Source organism: Maylandia zebra, linkage group LG12, assembly GCF_041146795.1.
Source record: "Maylandia zebra isolate NMK-2024a linkage group LG12, Mzebra_GT3a, whole genome shotgun sequence".
Taxonomy (NCBI): Eukaryota; Metazoa; Chordata; class Actinopteri; order Cichliformes; family Cichlidae; genus Maylandia; species Maylandia zebra.
Window position 1 is genome coordinate 11,579,021 of NC_135178.1, and position 22,715 is coordinate 11,601,735.

General features: G+C 42.4%; 1 protein-coding gene across 1 annotated transcript in view; it reads right to left on the minus strand.

The window, feature by feature from the left end:
• Positions 1–2,065: 2,065 nt before the first annotated feature.
• Positions 2,066–22,715, minus strand: part of cacna1ba (calcium channel, voltage-dependent, N type, alpha 1B subunit, a) — a 315,954-nt gene continuing 295,304 nt past the window's right edge. Inside the window, exons 47-49 of the mRNA XM_076890695.1 lie at positions 13,517–13,733; positions 7,655–7,872; positions 2,066–4,463 (exon numbers count right to left, since the gene is read on the minus strand). Of these exons, the coding sequence (XP_076746810.1) occupies positions 3,915–4,463; positions 7,655–7,872; positions 13,517–13,733 (984 nt within the window). The 3' untranslated portion in view covers positions 2,066–3,914. The remainder of the gene's footprint in view (positions 4,464–7,654; positions 7,873–13,516; positions 13,734–22,715) is intronic.

A 22,715-nucleotide genomic window follows, 5' to 3' on the forward strand; every position in this document is an offset into this window, starting at 1 on the left:
CAATCCAACAGTTGATGCTCAAGTGCTCAAGGCACAGACATGAAATTCGGTGAAAAGAAACAAAGAAAAAGTAATTCACTCTGCCTCTTTTATTTTCTTTACTCTGTGAAGATAGGGGCTGGTATAAGACCTTTTTTCTAATCCATCCATCCATCCATTCACTTTCGCTTATCCTTTTCAGGGTCGCGGGGGGCGCTGGAGCCTATCCCAGCTGTCATAGGGCGAGAGGCGGGGTACACCCTGGACAGGTCGCCAGTCTGTCGCAGGGCCAACACACAGGGACAGACAACCATTCGCACTCACATTCATTCATGATGGTGGAATTGAACTCAGGACCTTCTTGCTGTGCGGCAACAGTGCTAACCACCATGCCACCGTACTGCCCTTTTTTCTAATGATTATTCTAAAGAAATTGGATCACTGCTGTAAAACTGCATTATACAGTAGTTACTGGGCATGATGTTACAATATAATTTTTTTGATACATGTGAAAAGGTGAAAAAAATGACCCAGAAATGTCAAGTATCTCAACAACAACTGATACGCGCACACTCAGACACACACAGACATACAGTCACAGACATAGCTTGTGTCCATTTAAATGGACAAAAAATGGATTAAAAAAAAAAAAGTAGCAATCCTTGCTACTTTGGGTAGTAAACAGCCACAACCAACTACACCCATCCACTGCAGCTGACCCAACTCACACTCTACCACCTGAATAAGATACTTGCACTGTGACTCTCACTGTGACATCGTTACCAAAAATATACAAAGAGGTTATATCAGGTAGTTAACCAGTTCTAACATTTTAGCATGCAAATTAAGTTTCTGACTTTAATTTAAATTGAATGATATATTTATCGTTTTCATAATTAAATCCCAGCATAGCGTTTCCACAATGCTGATCCTTAAGTTCCCACCCACATGACTACATGGTATCAAAAACAACCACATAGAAAAAAAAACAGAACTTAATTTTTCGCTCCTGTCTTTTAAGTGTAGATATTGACTCTGCTTGCAGATAAGGCTTTCTATACAACACATTTTCCTGCAGAGCTAGATATATATAATGAATCCAACATCTATTTTCATGTGGCTGCATCAGAAAACAGTGACATTGCATCTTTTTCTATCTAAAAGGAGAGGCACTTAGTCTTAAAACATCGCAAAGAAGTCTGTAAGAAACATTAGACCTGAAACAATGGCAAACTGTAAGCAGTTCACATAAAACACTCCTTTGTTTTTCCTCATATTGTATAAAATGTGCACAATGGAGAAAGAACATCAAGGAAAGGAAAGGAAAATTTGAGGTAAAAAAAATCCCAACAACAATCAAACAAACAAACAAAACTATTTCCACTACCACGCGCTATCTCATTCCTAAATTCTGCAGCGGTATGAATTCCATCTTTTCCACTGAGGGAATGTTGAAAAGGATTAGGCATCATCATGGAATGGTAAAGTCCAAAGCTAAAGGCAGCACAGCTATCTGTACAGTGTCATGTCTGAGGTTTTCAAATACCATTTCATTAAACTACTGACTTGATTTTTGTCCTGATCCTGTGACTTACAGTGTTGACACCACCATCTGACTCTGAAATGCAACAACTGACAGCAAGTAATGGTCATAGCCTCCTGAGAACCTCTTTCAGTTTAACTTATTTTTGTGTGATTCCCTGCCTCTTTGGAGCTAAATTGGAGTGGCCAGGATGTCCTCTCTTGAGAACTTTTTTTTTTTGTGTCCCGTTTGGATCTATAGCCATCAGAATTGTTGTCTTGAGGCCAAGAAAGATGCCAAGAGGATTTATTTTAAGTGGATCATCATATTGGTCCATTTGATTGACCTTTATTATAATTATGAATTTATTTTATTTTTAGTTGCAAACGGGACAGACATGACTGTGGGATAGGACAGGGGGAAAGAATGAAAGAAAGAGGGGGAGAGAAAGAAAGAAAACCAAAGGGGAGAAAAAAAAAGAACAATACAAAATTTGTAATTTATTTTATCAACTTTCCTTCTGACGATGCTGTCTGTGTTGAGCGCTCAGTGAATCTGCGTTCGACTACTCCGCCTAGGCTGCACTCTCGAGCCTAGGCGGAGTAGTCGAACGCAGATTCACTGAGCACTCAACACAGACAGGATGGTCAGAAGGAAGAGCGCAGGGCAAGCTAGCGAGACAGAAGTGGACCTCCCCACCCTGAAGAGGTGATAAAGTTTGGAATTATTTTGGTTTTCATGTGACGTATGACCCTGAAGGTAAGCGAGTCATGGACTAAAGTAAAACAGTATGTTGGGATGTGCCATGCAATGCTCAATTACATGGGTGGGAGCTAGTGTGTTAGCGCAGTTAGCTCGTTAACGTGTTGGCCGTCTAGCCCCTCTGTATAGGGTAGCTCGTTAACGGAGATTTGCCGTGTTGTGGCGTTAAGGTTATTTCAACGAGATTAACCTGAAAGCACTAGTGGGAACACAACGAATATGACTGCACATTTACACCGACATCATCCTAGTGCAAAGACAAAAACAACAAGCATGCATGCTACAAACTTTAGCCGAGTCATTTAGACAGCTGTTAGCACAGGATTCTCCTTATGGAGACCTGATATGTTTAATATGCTGCTGAGAATATAGCCCAGAAGAAGCGGATAGTATAGCTTTTATTTTGGAAAGAGACATTTCTCTGTAATAAACTCTCTTTTCCAAAGATGAGTGATTCCTCAATCAGATACAGGGCTCGCAATATCGCTAGCCCGACGTCCCGGGGCTATCTCTCCCCTGCCTGTCGGGCTATTGTAGGAAGGAAAAATATATGTCAATGCTTTTGCATTCTTTCAGAAATGTAGCTGGGTAATTATGTCATTGGGTGAGCCACTGTCAATATGTGACATATTGAAATCGTGTTTGAATTTGCGCTTGTTTTTTTGCTTTCACTTTGCAATCGCGCGAACTGTGTATAGAGAGCGACAGCACTGATCTGTGAGTGATGATAATTTGTGCACCAATTCCTCTGACATCGTCTTATTAATTGTTAGCTTACTATGCAAACATGACAAGTGAAATCTCCCGCAGCTTAAACATGTGAGAGGTTGATCGCGCAGAGAATCGCTGAGCTTATGTGAGTGCGGCAGGATATATATTTCACTACGATGACCTGGATGATTAAGAACCTTCACAGACAGATATATATTTTAGTTCTGCTGAGCCAAATAAGACAGGTCAGGGTGAAGAAGTGACAGCCAAAGAAAAGCTTACCACAAAACGGAGAAGTTATGACAAATCAGACTATAAGGCAAAAAGAAAGTGCAGCTTTATGGTTTCATGGACAAAAGAATTTCTGTGGCTGCAATATGACGAGCTAAAAAACAACACGCACAAGGGTTAGGGTTAAATTTAAAAACTGTACTTTTGTGTTAAAATATATATTTATAATTTTAATAAATGACAAATTAAAAAGGCATGAACATTTTTTTTTGTATCGAAAAAATATCGAACCGTGACACCAAAGTATCGAACCGAACCGTGAATTTTGTGTATCGTTGCACCCCTAATATATATATATATACTTTCCATATAATATATATATATTGTATGGAAAGTTGCTTCAGGATCAGTATGGTGGTGTCAGTAGCAAATCAAAAACAGACACTGTAAGACATTTGATATTGACAAAAAGTCTGCCTTTCTGCTACAAGCGCTTTGATAAAGAGGATACTTTTCTATTCACATTCAAATATTACCCCCTTAAAGCATTCTCCTCAGATGTTCTCCATAACTTAAGATCTCCAAGTTAGGATTACAATAAAGCATTAAAACACATACAGTGATGCTGTAAACTAAAGCCTTCAAAGAAGATGATAAAACTCATCACAATTCCTCAAAAATGCATTAAAAAGGTTTGTTTAAAGCCATGCTAGCACCATTCATCCTTTACTGCCTCCTGGTAACACCTGGGTGGCCTGATGCCAGAGCCTGGGCTGGTGCTACCCCCAAAGCTGATGTGGTACCCATTGGGCATACCAATGTTCTGTTGTTGAGCAGGAGACAAGGCTCCCATCATGTGAGGCAGTGCGTTCCAAGAGGAGTGTCCAGCACAGGGGCTGGGAGACAGCGCCGCCATATCCTGGAAGACTTGCAGCTGGTCCCGGAGGCTGCCATAGAGGCTACCCAGAGCCTTGCCCTGGCCCAGGAAGGGCTCTGAGCTGATACGAGTGACGGGGCAGGGGAAGTGGTGAGAGCCGCTGTAACGGAGGCCATTGTGCTCTGAGAGGCCACGGCTTAGCCGGCTGGGACTCAGAGAGGTCTGGCTGGACACAAAATGCACAGGAGAGGAATTGGCAGTCTTGTAAGCCACCCCGGGTCGCGGGGTGTGGGGGATCTTGGGGAGCTGCCGACGTCCACGGCTTGACGTGCTAGTATTGGAGCTCAGTGCCACTGGGCTGCCTTTAACCCAACCACTGCCCTAGATGAAAATTGGACAAGCAATTTGAAATGATGAGGAAAAAGAAAATATGCCAGAGAAGAAAGGAAAATGGGAAGAATATGTATAAGTACAGAGCCACCCAAGGGAAGAAAAGAAAAGAAAGACACCAAAATACATGTACATGGTAAGATAACAGCAAACATAAGAGGGACAGAGAAGACAAAAATAAAGACGCACAAATGGATAGATAATCACAGAGGGACATGATGAAAAAGACAAAGTGGGAAGAAAAGCGAAAGGTCATGAGAGGCTATACTGAAAGCAGACAGAGAAGAAAGCACTAAAAACATGCAGAGCAATCACAACAGTCTGCATTTAATTTCTGCTTGTCTATATCACACATTTGCTGATGCTCTGTAATATATATGGTAATGTGACAAAAAGCAGTCTTTTATTCTGCTTTTATTCAAATATATCGAGTCAATTCAACTTGACTTAAGTAATGCAAAGTTTACAGTGGAACACATATTCACTGCAAGAGTAAGTGTCTACAGGCATCTGTAAAGTATGGTCATGGTTTGGGGTTGCATTTTAGCTAATGGTGTTGGAGATCTTGTTAAAACTGATGGAATTATGAGAGCAGAAAAGCAGAGCCAGATTTTGATGCAATTTGCAACAAAATCTTAAAATCTTCTGAATGGCAAGAGCGTCATCTTTTAGCATGAAAATGGTCCCAGATATACTGCCAATGCAGTAAAAGCAAAGCAGGACTCCATGCCTCCACAGAGCCTGGACTTCAACAATACTGAAGTGAAGTTTGATCATCTTGGAAATAACTGAAAAAAAAAAACAGGTCAAGAAAGCTGGAGAACTATTCCTGAAGAATACTTAAGAAATGAAAAGAATCAAGTTTTGTAGGGAACATTTAGACATTAGTACAAAATACTGAGTTCTAAGCTTGTTTTAACTGTACAAACACTATTTTGCCATATATACTGTATTTCCATCTTTGTATGTTTCAATAAATTACTACTCTTATTTAAAATTTTCTTGCAAAATATAAAGAAATGAAGGGTGGCTCAAGACTTTTACTATATATTGTATTTATATTAAATGCTGATATTGATAAGTTAATATTTTTCACCGGCACTAATTGACTTGTAACACCCAGCTGAAATGGAAAAGGTTCCCAGTTATCTAAAATACATGCACAGGTTAAGTGTATATGATGTAAAAACTGTCAGATAACACTATGTGGATAAATAGTGTTATGCTTTGCTATTCTTTAAAGTTTCCAGTTTGCATTGGGTTTTTTTTCTCGCTTTTCTTAATCTCACTTATCTGTTACCTCATTGATTCTCACTGTGTTCTGCACTCTTTCATTCATCCTTCTTACCAGTGGAAGTTGTGGTAAGAGACTTTTTCAATGTAAACCTTTATTTTTCAGATTAAGTCAACTAATTTATTTTCAAATTGCTCTAAATTCCACCATTTCATGTCCTACTCAATCAGATCAGCTTGTGCCTCTCTTGCTTTTAAGGGAGCAATACAGACGTACTAGACAGCACGTCTTTCATATCAGGCTCTTTTAATCACATTTTTACTTCACTTGAAACAATCTATAAATGTACCTTCACATATTTTAGCTAAAAAAAAACTCTGCAGTTTACTTATTTTAGTTTCTTCCTGTAAGTCCATTACCTGCATGAGGCGCACTAGGGGTTGGGTTCAATGTCTGTCACACAGCAGTCAAGGTTGGGGGCCCTGCTTGTCCAATCCCTGGCTATCAAGGCTGGATATTGGAACACAAAATGTCACCTTTCTGGTGGGGAAGGAGCCTGAACTAGTGCTAGAGGTTGAGAGATACTTAAATATATTTGGGGTCACCTCAACGCACTGCTCAGGTTCTGGAACCAGTCTCCTGGAGAGGGACTAGGCTCGATTCCAGTCTGAAGTTTCCCTTGATGAGTGACAGCAGGCTGAGGTGGGTATTATCATTTCCACTTGGCTAGCTACTGGTACATAGGGTTTTAACGGTGGATTACAGAGCTGTTTCCTTGTGCCATTGACTCAGGAACAGGTCTAGACTGTCGTTTGCACTTATGCAACTGTTCAGAGTATCCAGACTTCTTGGATTCACTAGGTGGGGTGCTCAATGGTGCTCTATCTGGTGAATGTCATCCTACTGGGAGACTGCAACACTCATGTGGCAAATGACAACAAGACCAGGAATGGCACTATGATCGAAAGAATGAGATCACGGGTACAAACAGCTTTCTCTGAAAGGTAGCTGGCCTCTCCCTTAGAAATAGAGTGAGGAGTTCAGCCATCTGAGAGAGGCCCAGACTAGAGCTGCTACTCTTCCACATCAAAATGACCCAGTTGAGGTGGTTTGGGCATCTGTCAAGAATGCCTCCTGGGCACCTTCTCTGTGAGTTTCTTCGGGCATGTTCCACTGGAGGCAGAACCAGGATATGCTTGAGAGATTCCATCTCTTAGCTGGCCTAAAAACCAGAATAAGCTGGAGAAGGTGCCTGGGGAGAGGAATACCTGGGCATCTGTGCTTAGACTCCTGTCCCCACAACCCAGTCCCGGATAAGTGGAAGAAAATAGATGGATGGACAGACAGGCAGATGGACCCAGGATGATAGCACACTTTTCCTCCTGAGTTATCAAATTAGATTATTTAACATTAACACCAAGCTGGATAAGGCATGTTGTATAAATGCTGTATGGCTGTCTTCTGAAAGTTGATCCTACAGTCAAATATTCCTGTGGTAACATTGACTGTACTTGTGAGTATATGTTACGAGAAGCTGGACTGTGTAATACTCTAGAGTGTGACATATGTCCATGGCTAAAAGAAGTGAGTTGCCCAAGCCATACTTATCATTGAAGACAGGGGCCAAATCATAGGTATAAAACAATCCAAACCGTATAGTTGCATTTATAAATTCTTTCAAAAGAAAGTAAAAATGGGGATAAAAGAGCCTGATTTGAATAAAAATAGAAAAATATATTATCCTACGTGTTGGCCCCCCTAAAGCAACAAATACCTGAATCGTCATTATGGAAAGCCCAAGTCTATTTGAATGATGAGTAGGAGGAGAAATGGTGGAAAATGGGGGGATTTGCAAAAAAAGAAGACGCCTTAAGCTAAACTAACAAGAATGACATTAAAAAATGAAAGCTCAAAGATGACCTTAGTCAAAAAGAACATGCTTGCCCACCTGCTTGTTGCTGGTTTCCAGCCCTTCACTTGGAGAGCCAGCACAGCTGGCGGTGGAAGATTTCGAGTGGCACTGTCCCCGGCTGCAATAGCGGTCACAGGAGTAGTAGCGCTGTTTGTCTGCAGAGGAATGATGGTGTTTCCTTTCATGGGAGCGTCCACGGTCGTGGGCTCGCTCTCTGGAGGCTGTTGTTTCCGATGCTGGCTCACCCACTGCAGCTGTGAAGGAAGAAAATATTGCTGGGTGTTTCTGACAAGTCCTAAGATTTTCTTACTCCCCAGTGTTTAATACAGTGTTTCAGTAGGGGTAAAGATTCTAACAGTCATGACAGAAACAGCATAGGTCATTTCTAATCTAATTAACGATTAAGCATTTAATAGGTTAGAATTAGTTTGGAATGGAAAGGCCTTAATCAGAGAGATGACTCTGACAGAGCTCCAGAGTTGCTCTGTTGAGTGAAAACAGTCTTCCAGAAGGACAACCATTTCTGCACCATTCTACCAAGAGGCAGATAGTTGCTGGATAGCGTAGTGGGCTACTGGAACAAGGAGGCATAAGTGGGCAGAGATGGGTAGTAACGCGTTACTTGTAACTGTAATCCATTACTTTTTCAAGTAACGAGTAAAGTAAGGGATTACTATTGCAAAAACGGTAATTAGATTACCGTTACTTTCCCGTAGGAACGCTGTGTTACTAAAACTGTGATTTTTTTTGCGAGAATGTCTCATGACAGTGATGTAAGCGAGTGCGACGTTCGTGACAACAGCTGTGTGCAGATCAACAGTGGATCATATATCGAGTGCGGGAGAGAGTATGAGCGTGCAGCATTTAAAGCGTGGAAGTACTGACCTTATTTTGAGTTTGATTCCATAAAAAGTGACAAAAACATTAGTGTCCGCTGTGCGTGGGAAGAAAACTTCTTTTTAGAGCGAAAAAAACCCCTAAACTTCCAAGCAAACACCGAGTGCGCTACGACGTAATGGAAAATTCACAGAGAAACTCGTGGATTCTTCCACTGACTGCTGCGGCAAAACAGGGTGCTGTTGCAATGCTACTACATAAGTAACCCCAGCAGTTTGAACAGGATGAGGGGCTTATGGAATCTTTGATATCCAGCATCCAGCATTGACGGCGAAACAACTGGTGTTCCAACATTCAGAAGAAGGACCTACTCTCATGGCTAGAGATTGCAACAGCAAGGGGGAGGCAGGACGACAGGTATCATCACCCCCACCCGAGATTGGGTACCAAGTGCACCGGAAAAAGGATCTTTGAGTGCATGAGGATCACAGTGAAGCTTGAAACCTGGATGTTTCCACAACACAACCTCAGAAATGTGCATTTCTTAACTGTACGTGCAATATCTGCATTATAATCAGACTCCTGTGCATGTAGAAGTATATATAGAAGAGAAGTGTAGTCGGATGGTAACGAAGAGAGGGAAGGTAGTCAGGAGATTGAACTACCAGAAGGCAACTTTGCAACGTGTTCTAGTAATAGAAGGGGCTACCGTTTTTTGTTTTTGTTTTTTTCAATTATTCAGAAAAGGTATATGATAATATTGATAAAAGGTATATGATAATATATAACAGGACTAATGGGACAGTAGTACAGAGGTTTCAGAAGTTGCTTTAGAACTCTTCTGTTCTTTAAGATTCCAGTGTCCTTTTTTAGTATTTCTACTGCTATACAGCAAATACAGCAGAATAACTGCTAATTAATTCACCAAATTTCTTTTTCCAAATTGTAAATAAATATGGTTTAAAACAGTGCTTTATGATGCTAACATGATTTACTTGGCCAACCAAGTAAAAGTGGATACTTACATAAGTATCCACTTTAATCTAAGTATCTGGATTTAATTGTGCAAATTTAATTGTTTTAACCCTTAGCTTCTAACAGAGCAACCTTGGAAGCAATAACAGGAGTGATCTGCTACAGTCAGAGAAGTACTACTGCTCAGTGGAGGGCTCATGGTTAGGAAAGAAGGGAAGCTGAGCTCCTGAAAAGTCGCAGAATTCAGGACTTCAACAAAACTCGGACAAAGTGGTAACTAACCGTTTGATGGATGTTGCTCTTGTTTTGTCCTTTTTTTTGACTTTACTAATTTTCTGTGCTTGTTCTTTTGAAACTCCTCACACTTATATGTTTAGATTTTATGCTTTATTTATAGTGTGTTGGTTTTTATTGAGGGGTTATTGAGATCAAAATCCTCCTGATCTCCTCAGCAGTGTGTCCCCCTCCATGCCAGAGAGCTAGCAATTATTTCCCCCCACTGTACATTAAAATCAAGAAGCATTTTTTGTCAAATGTTTCGTTAAAATCAGAGGTTTTTATAGGTGACTTAAGTTAAGTCCCTAATATTCTTTCCAATAATGTGTTTTATTGTTTTCCCCTTGTATTTAACTATATTAAACTGACAGTACATGTTATATTTGAAGTAGTATGTAAGAAGCAGGTAAGATGCTAGAGCAGGGGTCCCCAATCCCAGTCCATGAGGGCCGCTGTCCCTACAAGTTTTAGATCTCACCCTGGGTCAACACATCTGAATCACATGATTAGTTCATTACCAGGCCTCTGGAGAACTTCAAGACATGTTGAGGAGGTCATTTAGCCATTTAAATCAGCTGTGATGGATCAAGCACACATCTAAAACCTGCAGGGACACCGGCCCTCGTGGACTGGGATTGGGGACCCCTGTGCTAGAGAGCTGCTCTTCTTGTCAAAAGGTGTCAGAATCTGAAACCTTTGATTCAGAATATGAATGAGTATCTTTTTACATTTGAACAGGTAAATATCTGTCAAGAAGAGATATTTCAGTGACTATGTTGCAATGCAATCTACTGTAAGACAGATGACAAGAGTCTGAACTACTTTGGTGAGCCTTTAGTCAGTGCAAACCAACTGCCACTAAGCAGCAAAAAACTTATGGCAAAGTGGAAACGCTAACCTGATGGTGGCATCGAAGAAAATCGGAGGATTTCTTGATTGTTTATTTATTCATTTATCTATCGTTTTCCCGAACTGCAAATTGCTTTGTTAACTAGTAAAAGTTGCATTTCCTGCAAAAATACTGGGTGAATGCCATGTAGTGGAAATCATGTGCCAAAAACAGCTGAAGAAGCGGAACTATCTGCTTTATTTCAAAGGGTACACTGAAGAGGAGCGAGAAAGAAAAAAAAAGCAGAAGGAGCGAGAGCGGGAAAGAAATGCAGCAACAACCACAAGTAGGATTCAAACCTGTGCTGCCCACTCTCAGGGCACCTGCTCATCTCAGTGAGGCAAAGACAGATTTCCTATCCTGAAACAAACGTAATTCATGGGAAAACGGTAAACGGTATGAAAAAAAATTATTTTACCGTGACCGTCAGGAGTGTCTGAAGATATTGGCACAAGGCTCATGTCTCTGGAGTCCCCGGTTTAGAAGATATGACGAGTTGAAAAGTTAAAAAGCTTAATATTTAAAAATGCATAAAAGTTATGAGCACCAAAAGATAGAGCTGCAGGGCTCTAGACTAACTTTTTCCATGGTTACACTGGTGCGCCTAACTTTTTTGTTAGATGCAGATAGTCATTCATATTCTGAATCAAAGGTTTCACAAAAGTTTAGGTGCACACAAATTTTTCAACAACATCGCTTAACACTGTAGTTTTACATGTGCACTTTAAAAAAAAAAATAATACAGGCAATATCGATATAGGCAATATCGATGTTTAAATTATTAACTAACAGTCTTGTCAACACAAAGTTCTTTATTTGGAGCACCATTCTACAAGAAAGATAAGTTACTGAAAGTCCTTGTTCTTAAAGTGCTTTGGCAGTCTTTGGCAGTAGTAGACATTGTAGACAATGTTAAACTTAATCATCATCTCGGCCTCTGATGATCTGTTTGCTGCTGCCTGCCGCTGAAAGGGAGTGGGGAGAGGGGACACTTGTTTTGCAATTTGGCATCATTTTAAAAAAGTTTACATTTCTTCGCTATTAAACAGCAGAAATTTGGCTTTCTTGTTGGAGGTCATTTTTGGAGAAAAACAAAACAGCAGCCGACAGCACTGTACATGACTTGTGCTTAATAATCGAATGAATAATGCAGAAAACAGAGATTTGAGAAAGAAAACTGTTCTAGAAGTACACTGAGAGAGAAAAAGCACTGTGCAGCAAGTGTGATTTTATTGTGGCGGAAGCAAAACAGCAAAAGTAAGAGGGAATTCATGATGATGTTTATCAAATGTGAAGACAAGTTTTGATCTTCTTTTGCTGCTGCAGTCAATTTTGGTTGGAGAGTGACAAAACCTGCAGCATCATAATCTAGCGCAAAAAAAGACGTAAACACAAAGCATGGACCCGACGCATCAGAATCAGTAAGCTGTCAGCTTTCAGCATTAACGCGTCCATGTACATGTCGTCAGGTGATAAAGCTGACATTTCACTGATGTGTCGGGGCCGCATTCTGTGTTTACGTCTTTGAGTGGAATCCGTTTAGCTGTTCTCATTTACTGTTAGCTTGTTGGTGGTTGTTGAAATAGTTTTGTGAGGTTTAAACTGAGATTCTGGCCTTTCTGGTAAAATACATTTATATTTAAAAGTTGATTCAGGATTCAATGAATCGATATCACTTTATTCAAGCTGCTCACCTCTCTCTATCCGCCTGCACTTTCAAAAGTACACACTGACTATCTCTGATTGGTTTAAACCATGTTATGGGCATAATGTGTGTCTGCTGTTGACCACACAGAGACTTCCAGAGTTGCGGAGACCTTTTTTTGTACTAAACAGCTGGTTGCACCAGTGCGACCTAGGATTTTTTTTAGTCACACCATTGAGAAATTAAGTCGCATAAGCGACCAAATTGGTCACACTCTAGAGCCCTGTAGCTGGCATTAGCAGAAATAGCAGAACAGTTTAAAATTTGAATGGTGAAAATAGCACAAAAACTGTGGGAGTAGTTAAGTGTCAAAGATTAAAGAAACAGGAACTCAGTAGGTTGAGTGAACCTATTGACCTTCACCAAAGTGATGCTCACCCAATGAGCTTACTTAGGTGATGTTAACAGAAAACATTGTGATTCCACTGACATGCAGATTAGACTATGAAAGTCTGGATATCTGGAATACGTGTCATTTTCTGCTTCTAAGTTTTATTTTTGACCCAAATGTCTGTCTCCTTTAACTTGCATGTTAAAGAAACAAGACTGCCTTATTTCATCTGTGCAATACTATCAAAATAAGGAACACATTTTAGTAATGCCGAAAAACTAGGATGTGAGGGAGGCTATATGTCTTCCTTTTAAGCTTCACTTTATTGGCTCTCTATTTTAAGTCGTTATCATTTATCGTAAATAAATCCTAATAAATCTCCCCAAATCCTTTTGCTCTCAGACTGCAGGTATACCTGTAGTTCACAGAGCATTCCAAAGTAGAATGGGAAGCAGAGTCTTCATCTTGGACACTAAGATTGCTGGGGATCACAATCCACTGTGCACTGCTCCTCCAGATCCTTTGTTTCACCGCTTTTTTATTCTCCTACTGCTCTAGAGGTTTTTTCTGGTTAAAAGGGACTTCTTCAACCCCATCGTCACCCAAGTCCTTGTTCTTAGTGAGTAGCTGGGGCTCTTGCTAATATTGCAGATCACGCGTCCTATAATATAAAGCCCCTTAAAGGAAACTATTGTTGTGAGTTGGCACCATATAAATGAATTGCAACTGAACTAAAAACAATCACATAAAATTATAGGATAGCATGATGGGACAGTCCAATACTAAGTGGGACTAGATGATACTGAAGTGGGACTAGATGATACTGAATGTCTTTGTACACTGTGATTTTGATAGTGCTTGTGAATAAATTCTGACTGACTTTACCAGCAGAACCGGGAGGTTGACCTGCCAAAGGTGCATCTAAAAACCTCTGTCTGTTCTCTCTGTCTCGGTCTCTACGGTGGTGGCAGCGACGGTGATGGTGGTGGGTTCTCTCCTGGCTTGGTTTTTCCAGGGTGTAGTCTCTTAAATTGACCTCTTGGGGCCGCTGTGGGGTCACAGTTGAGGCTGAGCGCTTCATAGGGCTGGCATCAGGGACAGACTGAAGGAGAAAGACGGATAGAGAAAGCCAGTCAGCAATACATTTTAGAGTTGTTTTTCCCCACAGCTTCATGTAACAACTGCATCTAATTATTTAATCCACACAGTAATTGCCCACTGCTTAATCTGATGAAGAAAATACATTACAGCACAAATGTAATCATTTGTGTTGTGTTTTAGAATAATTGACTGTTGTCCCACATGACACAACAAAGGGAGTGAAAACATTTTACATTTAGCTAAAGAATGCATCAGTATTAGGAGCACAGGGCCAATTTGCCCATACAAGTCTGTCTTAGTAAATAGTAAGTAAGTATCAAGATGAGATAAGATAAGATAAGATACAACTTTATTGATCCCACGACGAGGAAATTAAAGGCAAAGGACCAGGTGTTTCACTCATACCAGTAGGAGCTAATTCATTCAGCTGATTAACCTATTTTAAGATAGAATTAGTTTCAGGTTTTATAACATTCTGTAGACTTTTCACATATATGGAACACCCAACTGGAATGATCTGTAACAGAAAATTTATAAAAAAAAAAGTAAAAATTAATAGTGAAGGGTGAATAAGACTTTTTAAGAGACATCTTCTAGTTCCAGAAAAAAAACCCCTCTGTATTTAGCAATAGCTAAAAAAACAAACAAACTGATTTTCAGAGGTCAGAAATAACAAAGTACACTAATGTGTAAAGTACAGATATCTAAAATTTCTACTTAAGTATTTATTTTTTTGACTACTTTTTTGCTTTTACTCCCTACATTTTTAAACAAATATCTTTACTTTCTACTCCTTACATTTTAAAACCAGGCTCATTAATTTTGTTTTAACACATTTGAGGGGTATTATCATTTTGTCACTGCAAGTCTTCAAACATCAAACTAATTTGAACCTAAACAGTAACAAATGAATTGCAGTCCTGTTCATTTATTAATTAACAGGGGATGTTGCATTAAAAGAGATGACATGTGCCAAAGTCAGAGGTGTCAGTGTTTTGTTTGTTTTTTTTTGTTTGTTTTTTTGCTTCAGGTAATTTCAAAGGCAACGTTTCTATCAGCTCAACAAATATCAGCAAACACAGAAACTCTTTGTGTGCAGTTTGTCTCACAATGTGTAGCTAGCTTTAGCTAACACTGTTTTTTAAATGAAGAGATGGAACTAGGTTTCCAAAAATAAAGCGAGCCTTTATTGTGGCTGATGGCATGACAAAAACACTAGAGAACACTAAGGAGAAACTAAGGAGACTGAGAACACTGTGTAAACTAAAAAGACTGACACTCTGTGGAAGAACTATGAAAAAACTATGAACACAGAGTAACTAGGCAGGCTATGAAACAGTGACACAATAACGGAAACTATGAAAAGATGAGGTGAGGATAACAGACAATCTGACACTGACTGAGCAGAAACACACGGATTAAGTACACATAAGGAATGATCAGGTGGGGAGGAGGCAACCCCCCCTCTGTCCCCTTCTGGCTGCCTCTGCCTCAATTTTATCCCACAACTTAGACATTCACATTACTCACACTCTCATTACACATGCATATAGGATCTTGGGGGTGGACACGCTACACGGAATCCAAATTACCATCAGGGTGTACACCTCACCCCTGGCGTCGTTGCCCACCTCTCAATTTTAAATACACGTAGACATTGAGGGCTAGCAGGAGGGGCTATGCGCTTACCTGCTGCTCTCTGACAGGTAGCTCCATGCCCTCCTGGGTTTTAAATGCACCTTAGAACACACATGCATCAACACTACAATAAGCGGGTGGAGGGAGGTTTGGAGTCTTCTCTCACCCCGTTCTCTGCGGCCTGCTGGAGCGGGGGGCTAGGAGGAGGAGTTGGCCCTCCGACTGGGGTCTGAAATGTAGGGCCTCCCTGCTGTGGAGTCGGGTCGGTCTGCTTCTCCCCACCGCAGGGAAAAGGGTAACACCGCCTGGGTCTGGGTGCAGTTCCCCCCTCCAGGGGCAATGTACCTAGACCCGGTTCGTAGAGTACGCTTTATGTCTGTCTCCACGTTGGTTGAGTGTGGAGTAAGTGCATATGAGAGCATGAGGGTGGGAATGGATGTTTGTATCTGTGTGTGCCTGTATGTCTGTGTCTATACGTCAGGTTGGGTATCAGACGTCACCTCTCTGGGGACATATCAGGCCCTCCAAGGTTTGGAGGCCTATCTCCCCCCACCACTTCCCCTGCCGGTGGCGGACTCCCTCAGACATCGGTGCGTTGGTGGTTCTTTGTGTCCGGGGATGGGCGCCCAGGTACACATCGGGCCACTTCGGAGGTGGGGTGCCCGCGGCCTCTCGGCCTGGGGCTTGGTCACTCAGGCACAGCTGGCTGCTGGCGGAGCTCACGGGCGCATCACTGCAACCCCCCTGGCTTCTGCTCCGCGGCTGCTGAGTGACCCCTCATCTGGGACTCTCCTCAGCTCTTTCTGGGACAGTGGGACGGCTGCCCCTCTGTTGGTCTTCCTTGGTCTCTTGTGTTCTGGGGGCCTCTGGATGTCTGGAGTTTTGATCTCCTCCATACCTGCTTCATGCCCTGGAGGACGGGGCAGTGGCTCCCCACACCCTCTAGCACATAGGTGTCAAACTCTGGCCCACGGGCCAAATTTGGCCCGCAGCCTAATTACATTTGGCCCGCGAAGCCATACCAAATTACTATTAGAGCTGGCCTACTGGTATTATACAGCTAATATATATATTGTTTAGTATTAAGCTTTGCTTGTTCCATATTCAGTTTTCCAGCAAAACTTATTTGAGTCCATAAGAAAAGATTCATTCTTATATCTGGAGGAAGTTTTTTTTTCAATAAATATTAATGTTAGCCCACGACTTTGTTCCAGTTTTGAATTTTGGCCCACTGTGTATTTGAGTTTGACACCCCTGCTCTAGCAGATCATTACATGAAGGAACCTTTTAAAAACAAGCGCGTCCATGTTCACGGGTGTACACACGGGAGCTCACACTCACAAACTACACCCTTTTTGGCTCCTACCTCAAAGCACACTGTGCGCTGTCGATCTTACGTGCTGCACAATAATGTTTAATATTTAGTATTTACTGTCATGTTCCCATATATCATTGTGATGTTGTTTATTCTATTACTCTCGTTTTCTTCTGCTTGTTTTCTTTTTTCTTTCTCAACAGGTGATCCAGGTGATCGATATATGTATTTATTTTTTTTTGCTTATTCTGTTGGTTTTTGTTTTTTTGCCCTTCTCCCCCGTCCCTCTTCTCAGCTGTTTTTCTTTCCCTCTTTCTTTCCCCCCTTCTTTCCCCCCTCGTCGTTACAAAAGCACAACTACTGTCCACACCCCAACCACACCTCACCTCACAGTAAATTATCATTTCCATTTTAAGCATTTCCAAATAATCATTTTCCATACTGGCAGTATAAATATACACAGTATACTGCCATCACTACAATATACATGTTTTACACACTCCTTTTGTTGTAAAACATGTATATTGTAGTGATGGCCGCGCGAACAGACGCAGCGGCCCGGAGCTCCTACACTTTTGCACTTTTGGTGGTACTGTGGTGCTGTGTATCATTTCACACAGTCTGGGGTTACTTCAATATAATAGAGATGATCTACTACAACTAAGCCGTGGAGATCTTCAATTAACATCCGAGTATCTCATCCCCCCGGAGATCGTCAAGCAACCCCCGGGGCTACCCGCAACAGCAAGCCGCAGGAGGAGACGCTGCGAGCGGAGGCAGAAGAGAGGCAGGCGGGGAGGCCTGTGGGCACGGCTAAAGGCTAGTCCGTTTAAACCACCACTCCCGACCATATTCCTCTCCAATGCCCGTTCAATCCGTTACAAACTGGATGAAATACGACTGCAGATCGCCACTCGACGGACTTTCAACAACTGTTCGTGCATGATTTTTACTGAAACCTGGCTGGACAGCGCCATTCCCGATGTAGCTATTGATCTAGCAGGCCGCACCGCCTATCGAGCCGACAGGTCAGCGGACTCGGGTAAGAAGACCGGCGGGGGGCTGTGCATCTATATTAACAACTTCTGGTGCACGAACGTCACGGTAACGGAAAGACTGTGCAGTACAGAGGTAGAACTGTTGGTGTTAAAGTGCCGTCCATTCTATCTCCCTCGGGAATTTTCTGCCGTTTACATCTGCGCTGTTTACATTCCACCAGATGCTAATGCTAAGCTAGCGTTAGCACAACTGAGCAGCAGCATCAATAACAGCCTGGTAGCACACCCGGACAGTGTCTTTATTGCGGCTGGGGATTTTAATCACGCGGACCTGAAATCTGTACTTCACAATTTCCACCGAAATGTGAAGTGTGCTACCAGAGGAGATAGAACTTTGGACCAGGTGTACACCAACATGGCGAACGCATACAGAGCCCAGGCCTATCCCCACCTGGGTCTGTCAGACCATCTCTCCCTTCTGCTACACCCAATATACACACAAAAGATCAAGAGCACTGGGATTACAACCAAAACCGTGAGAACATGGCCGCAGGATGCTATTCCGATGCTTCAGGACTGTTTCCACTGCACAGACTGGGAGGTATTCAAGGTGCAGGACACTGACAATCGTGTCGCATTGGACAGTTACACCTCCACTGTCTTGGACTACATCCGTTTCTGTGTGGACAATGTAACAACTTGGAAACGACTCCGTGTGTTCCCTAATAATCCACCCTGGATGACACACAGAGTTCAACAACTTATTCGAACGAGGAACAACGCTTTCAACTCCGGGGACCAGGAGGCATACAGTGCTGCCAGGGCTAACCTGAGAAGAGGCATCAAGACTGCCAAGCAGCAGCACAGGAGGCGTATCGAGGCCAGGTTTGAGAACATCACAAACCCAAAGCAGGTCTGGGAAGGCATCAGGGCTATCACGGACTACAAAAGGAGAACACCATCACCCTCAGCCGATAGTCCTACTCTGGCTGAGGACCTAAACCTCTTTTATGCCCGCTTTGATAGGGAGAACACCGACCCTGTCCTGTCCCCTCTCCCCTCAACCGACCCTGCTCCGGTCCTGAGCACTCATGAGCTGAGGCGTGTGTTCCGGAGCATTAACACCAGGAAGGCGGCCGGGCCGGATGGAGTGCTGGGCCGGGTGCTAAAAGACTGTGCTGCGGACCTGGCGGACGTCTTCACCTCTATATATAACACCTCGCTGTCCTGTTCACTGGTACCATCCTGTTTCAAACCAGCAACCATCGTTCCCATCCCAAAACAGTCAAATGTCACATGTCTGAACGATTTCAGACCTGTGGCACTCACCCCCATTCCCGCCAAATGCCTGGAGAGACTGGTCATTAAACACATCAGAGCTGCTTTTCCACCATCTCTGGACCCGCACCAGTTTGCATACAGGGAGAACCGGTCAACTGAGGATGCGATCGCCATAGTGCTGCACACATTATTGAAGCACTTGGAACACAGGAACACCTATGCACGGCTCCTCTTTGTAGACTACAGCTCGGCTTTTAATACCATCCGGCCATATAAACTCCGTCCCAAACTCCACCAACTGGGACTCAACTCCTCTCTGTGCAACTGGATTGTGGACTTCCTCACTAACCGCAGACAGAGTGTCAGAGTGGGTAAGAACACCTCTTCCACCCTTGTGGTCAACACCGGCGCCCCTCAGGGGTGTGTTCTGAGCCCTCTGCTATACACTCTCTTCACCCATGACTGTATTTCCTCCTGCGCGTCCAATCTCATTGTTAAGTTTGCCAATGACACCACAGTGCTCGGACTTATATCCAACAACGATGAGACAAACTACAGGACAGAGGTGCAACAACTAGAGTCATGGTGCCACGACAATAACTTGGTCTTAAACACCAAAAAGACCAAGGAGATCATTGTAGATTTCCGGAGGAAGGGTCATAACAACCATCTGCCTCTCTTCATTGGCAGTGAGGCGGTGGAGAGGGTGAGCAGTTTTAAATTCTTGGGGGTAACTGTGACCGAGGACCTGTCCTGGGGCAACCATATCACCTTAGTTGCACGGAAGGCCCAACAGCGCCTCTACTACCTGAGGAGACTACGGAGCACACACATTCCCAGACCTCTGATGTTGAACTTCTATAACTGTGCCATCAGCAGCGTCCTGACGCATGGATTTCTAGTGTGGTTCCCCAGCTGCACCAAGGCCGACCAGCAAGCACTCCAGCGGGTGGTGAAAGAAGCTGGCAGAATTATTGGAACAATTCTGCCAGAGATTAGTAATATCTTCCCCACTCGCTGTCTGAGGAGGGTGCACAGTATCCTGCGGGACCAACATCACCCTGCGCGCCACCTTTTCCACCTGCTGCCCTCAGGGAGAAGGTACAGGTCTATACAGGCCAGAACATCCAGACTGGCCAACAGCCTGTATCCACAGGCTGTGAGGCTCCTGAATTCTGCCCCCCTCCCCTCTCTGCCCCCCTCTCACGGACAATAACCATATCCAACTTCTTAATAGCACTGAACTGGTTTGCATTGGTGCATTAAATCTTTATTCTCCCCCCCTCTTTCTTAAATAGACAACCATCATATCTCACAGTACAATAATATTGAACGGGTTGCATTGTTGCATTTTGTCATGTTTCTCAGGTCTTTGTCTGAATGTCCTATGAACATTACCTGTCTTGTTCTCATGTTGTTGCTAAGGATTGTCTCATTGCACTGAAGTCACACTGGGTTAAATATTTACACTTGGGTTTTAAGGGGTATTTGTTTGTTTTTTTTACGGGTTGTACGGAAGCCCCAAACGCAATTTCATTGTTCTTCGACAATGACAATAAATAAATAAATACTTGACTACTTGACTTGACTGATCAGGGAAAGCGGAATCACATGGGGAAAGCAGCTGATAACAATTAACATAATGACAGGACAGGGGACGTGAAGCTAAATACAATAAACACAAGGATCCTTCAAAATAAAACGGGAAACATAACGAGACCCAGACATGACTCGAACTAGACAAACAAAGAAAACTTGGACATGAAACATTACAGACAAACACACGAAGACTTAACACAGGGATGAGACAAATGGGGAGCTTGATAAATCATGAATTAAAACTGTAACCCAGGCATGGCAGAATGTAACTAGATAAACTGAAATGAAACTAGACTGAAAAGGAATAACAAATACATCAAGAAACTCAGAATACTGTATATGCAGTTTCATTCTACCCACTGCTCGTGACTGCACCGTGTATCGTGCAGGTAGATCACAGGTAGATCGTGGGGTGGATGAGGTTCGTCCTGAGTTCCTGAAAGCTCTGGATGTTGTAGGGCTGTCTTGGTTGACACACCTTTACAATGTTGTGTGTAGGGGTGGGTTTTGACTATCGATTCTAGCTTGGATAATGTGATATCGATTCATTAAAATCCTGAATTGATTTTTTCATATATAAATTTATTTTGCCTGAAACACCAGAATCTAAGGTTAAACCTAGCAAAATTTCAACAACCACCAAACAGCTAAAACAATAAATGAGAGCAGGTAAACAGATTCTGCACAAAGATGTAAACACAAAGCATGGACCCGCTGACGGATCAGAATCAGTGTGATGTTGCACGGACACGGTCGGGGCTGAAAGCCGACAGCTCACCGATTCTGATGCATTGGCGCTTTGTGTTTAGGTCCATTTTGCGCTAGATTCGGAAGCTGTAGCTTTTATCTCTCTCCAAACAATATTGACTGAACCAGCAGCAAAAGAAGATCCAAACTATGCTTCACATAACATCGTCATGAATTCCCTCTTACTTTTGCTGTTTTGCTTCCACCATGATAAAAAAAAATCACACTTCATGTACAGCTCTCTCTCTATCTCTCTCTTTCAGTGTACTTCGAGAACAGTTTCCCATCAAAAATCTCTGTTTTCTGTATTATTTTCTTGCTTACTACGCACAAGTCTAGCGTTGTTTACAGCGCTGTCGGACGCTGTGTTTTTTTTTCTTTTACTTACTTAGGAAAAGAAAGCCTAATTTCTGCTGTTGAATAGGCTACTAAACAAATTTGAACTTTTTAAAATTATGCAAAATTCCAAAACACTTAGCTATGTCTCTAATAAAACCTCTGTAACTTTGCTTTGCTTCACTTCAGCAGCATCAGGTAATGTTCATATATTGATTAATGGTTTTCTTTTGTTTTTGATCTACTGCAGAATATTTTTAAGGTCATCTGCTATAAAATCCCATGTCAGGAAAATCTTCATGTTTTTCTGTGTTTTAGCCTCAGATACTTTGACACAAAGGCATCTACTGTGATACTTACACCTTTGAAAAATTCTAGCAAGTGTCAGCTTTCCTTTTTATAGATATAAAAATATGGATATGTACTGATAAGTGATCAGAATTATAAGAATTATAATATTTTAAGAATGACTTGACAGGCTCAGAAAAGTCAAAAATAGTGAGATATCTTGCAGAAGGATGCAGCAGTCTCAAAATTGTAAAGTTTCTGAAGCGTGATCATCGAACAATCAAGCGTTTCATTCAAAATAGTCAACAGGGTCGTAAGAAGCGTGTGGAAAAACCAAGGCGCAAAATAACTGCCCATGAACTGAGAAAAGTCAAGCGTGCAGCTGCCAAGATGCCACTTGCCACCAGTTTGGCCATATTTCAGAGCTGCAACATCACAGGAGTGCCCAAAAGCACAAGGTGTGCAATACTCAGAGACATGGCCAAGGTAAGAAAGGCTGAAAGACGACCACCACTGAACAAGACACACAAGCTGAAATGTCAAGACTAGGCCAAGAAATATCTCAAGACTGATTTTTCTAAGGTTTTATGGACTGATGAAATGAGAGTGAGTCTTGATGGGCCAGATGGATGGGCCCGTGGCTGGATTGGTAAAGGGCAGAGAGCTCCAGTCCGACTCAGACGCCAGCAAGGTGGAGGTGGAGTACTGGTTTGGGCTGGTATCATCAAAGATGAGCTTGTGGGGCCTTTTCGGCTTGAGGATGGAGTCAAGCTCAACTCCC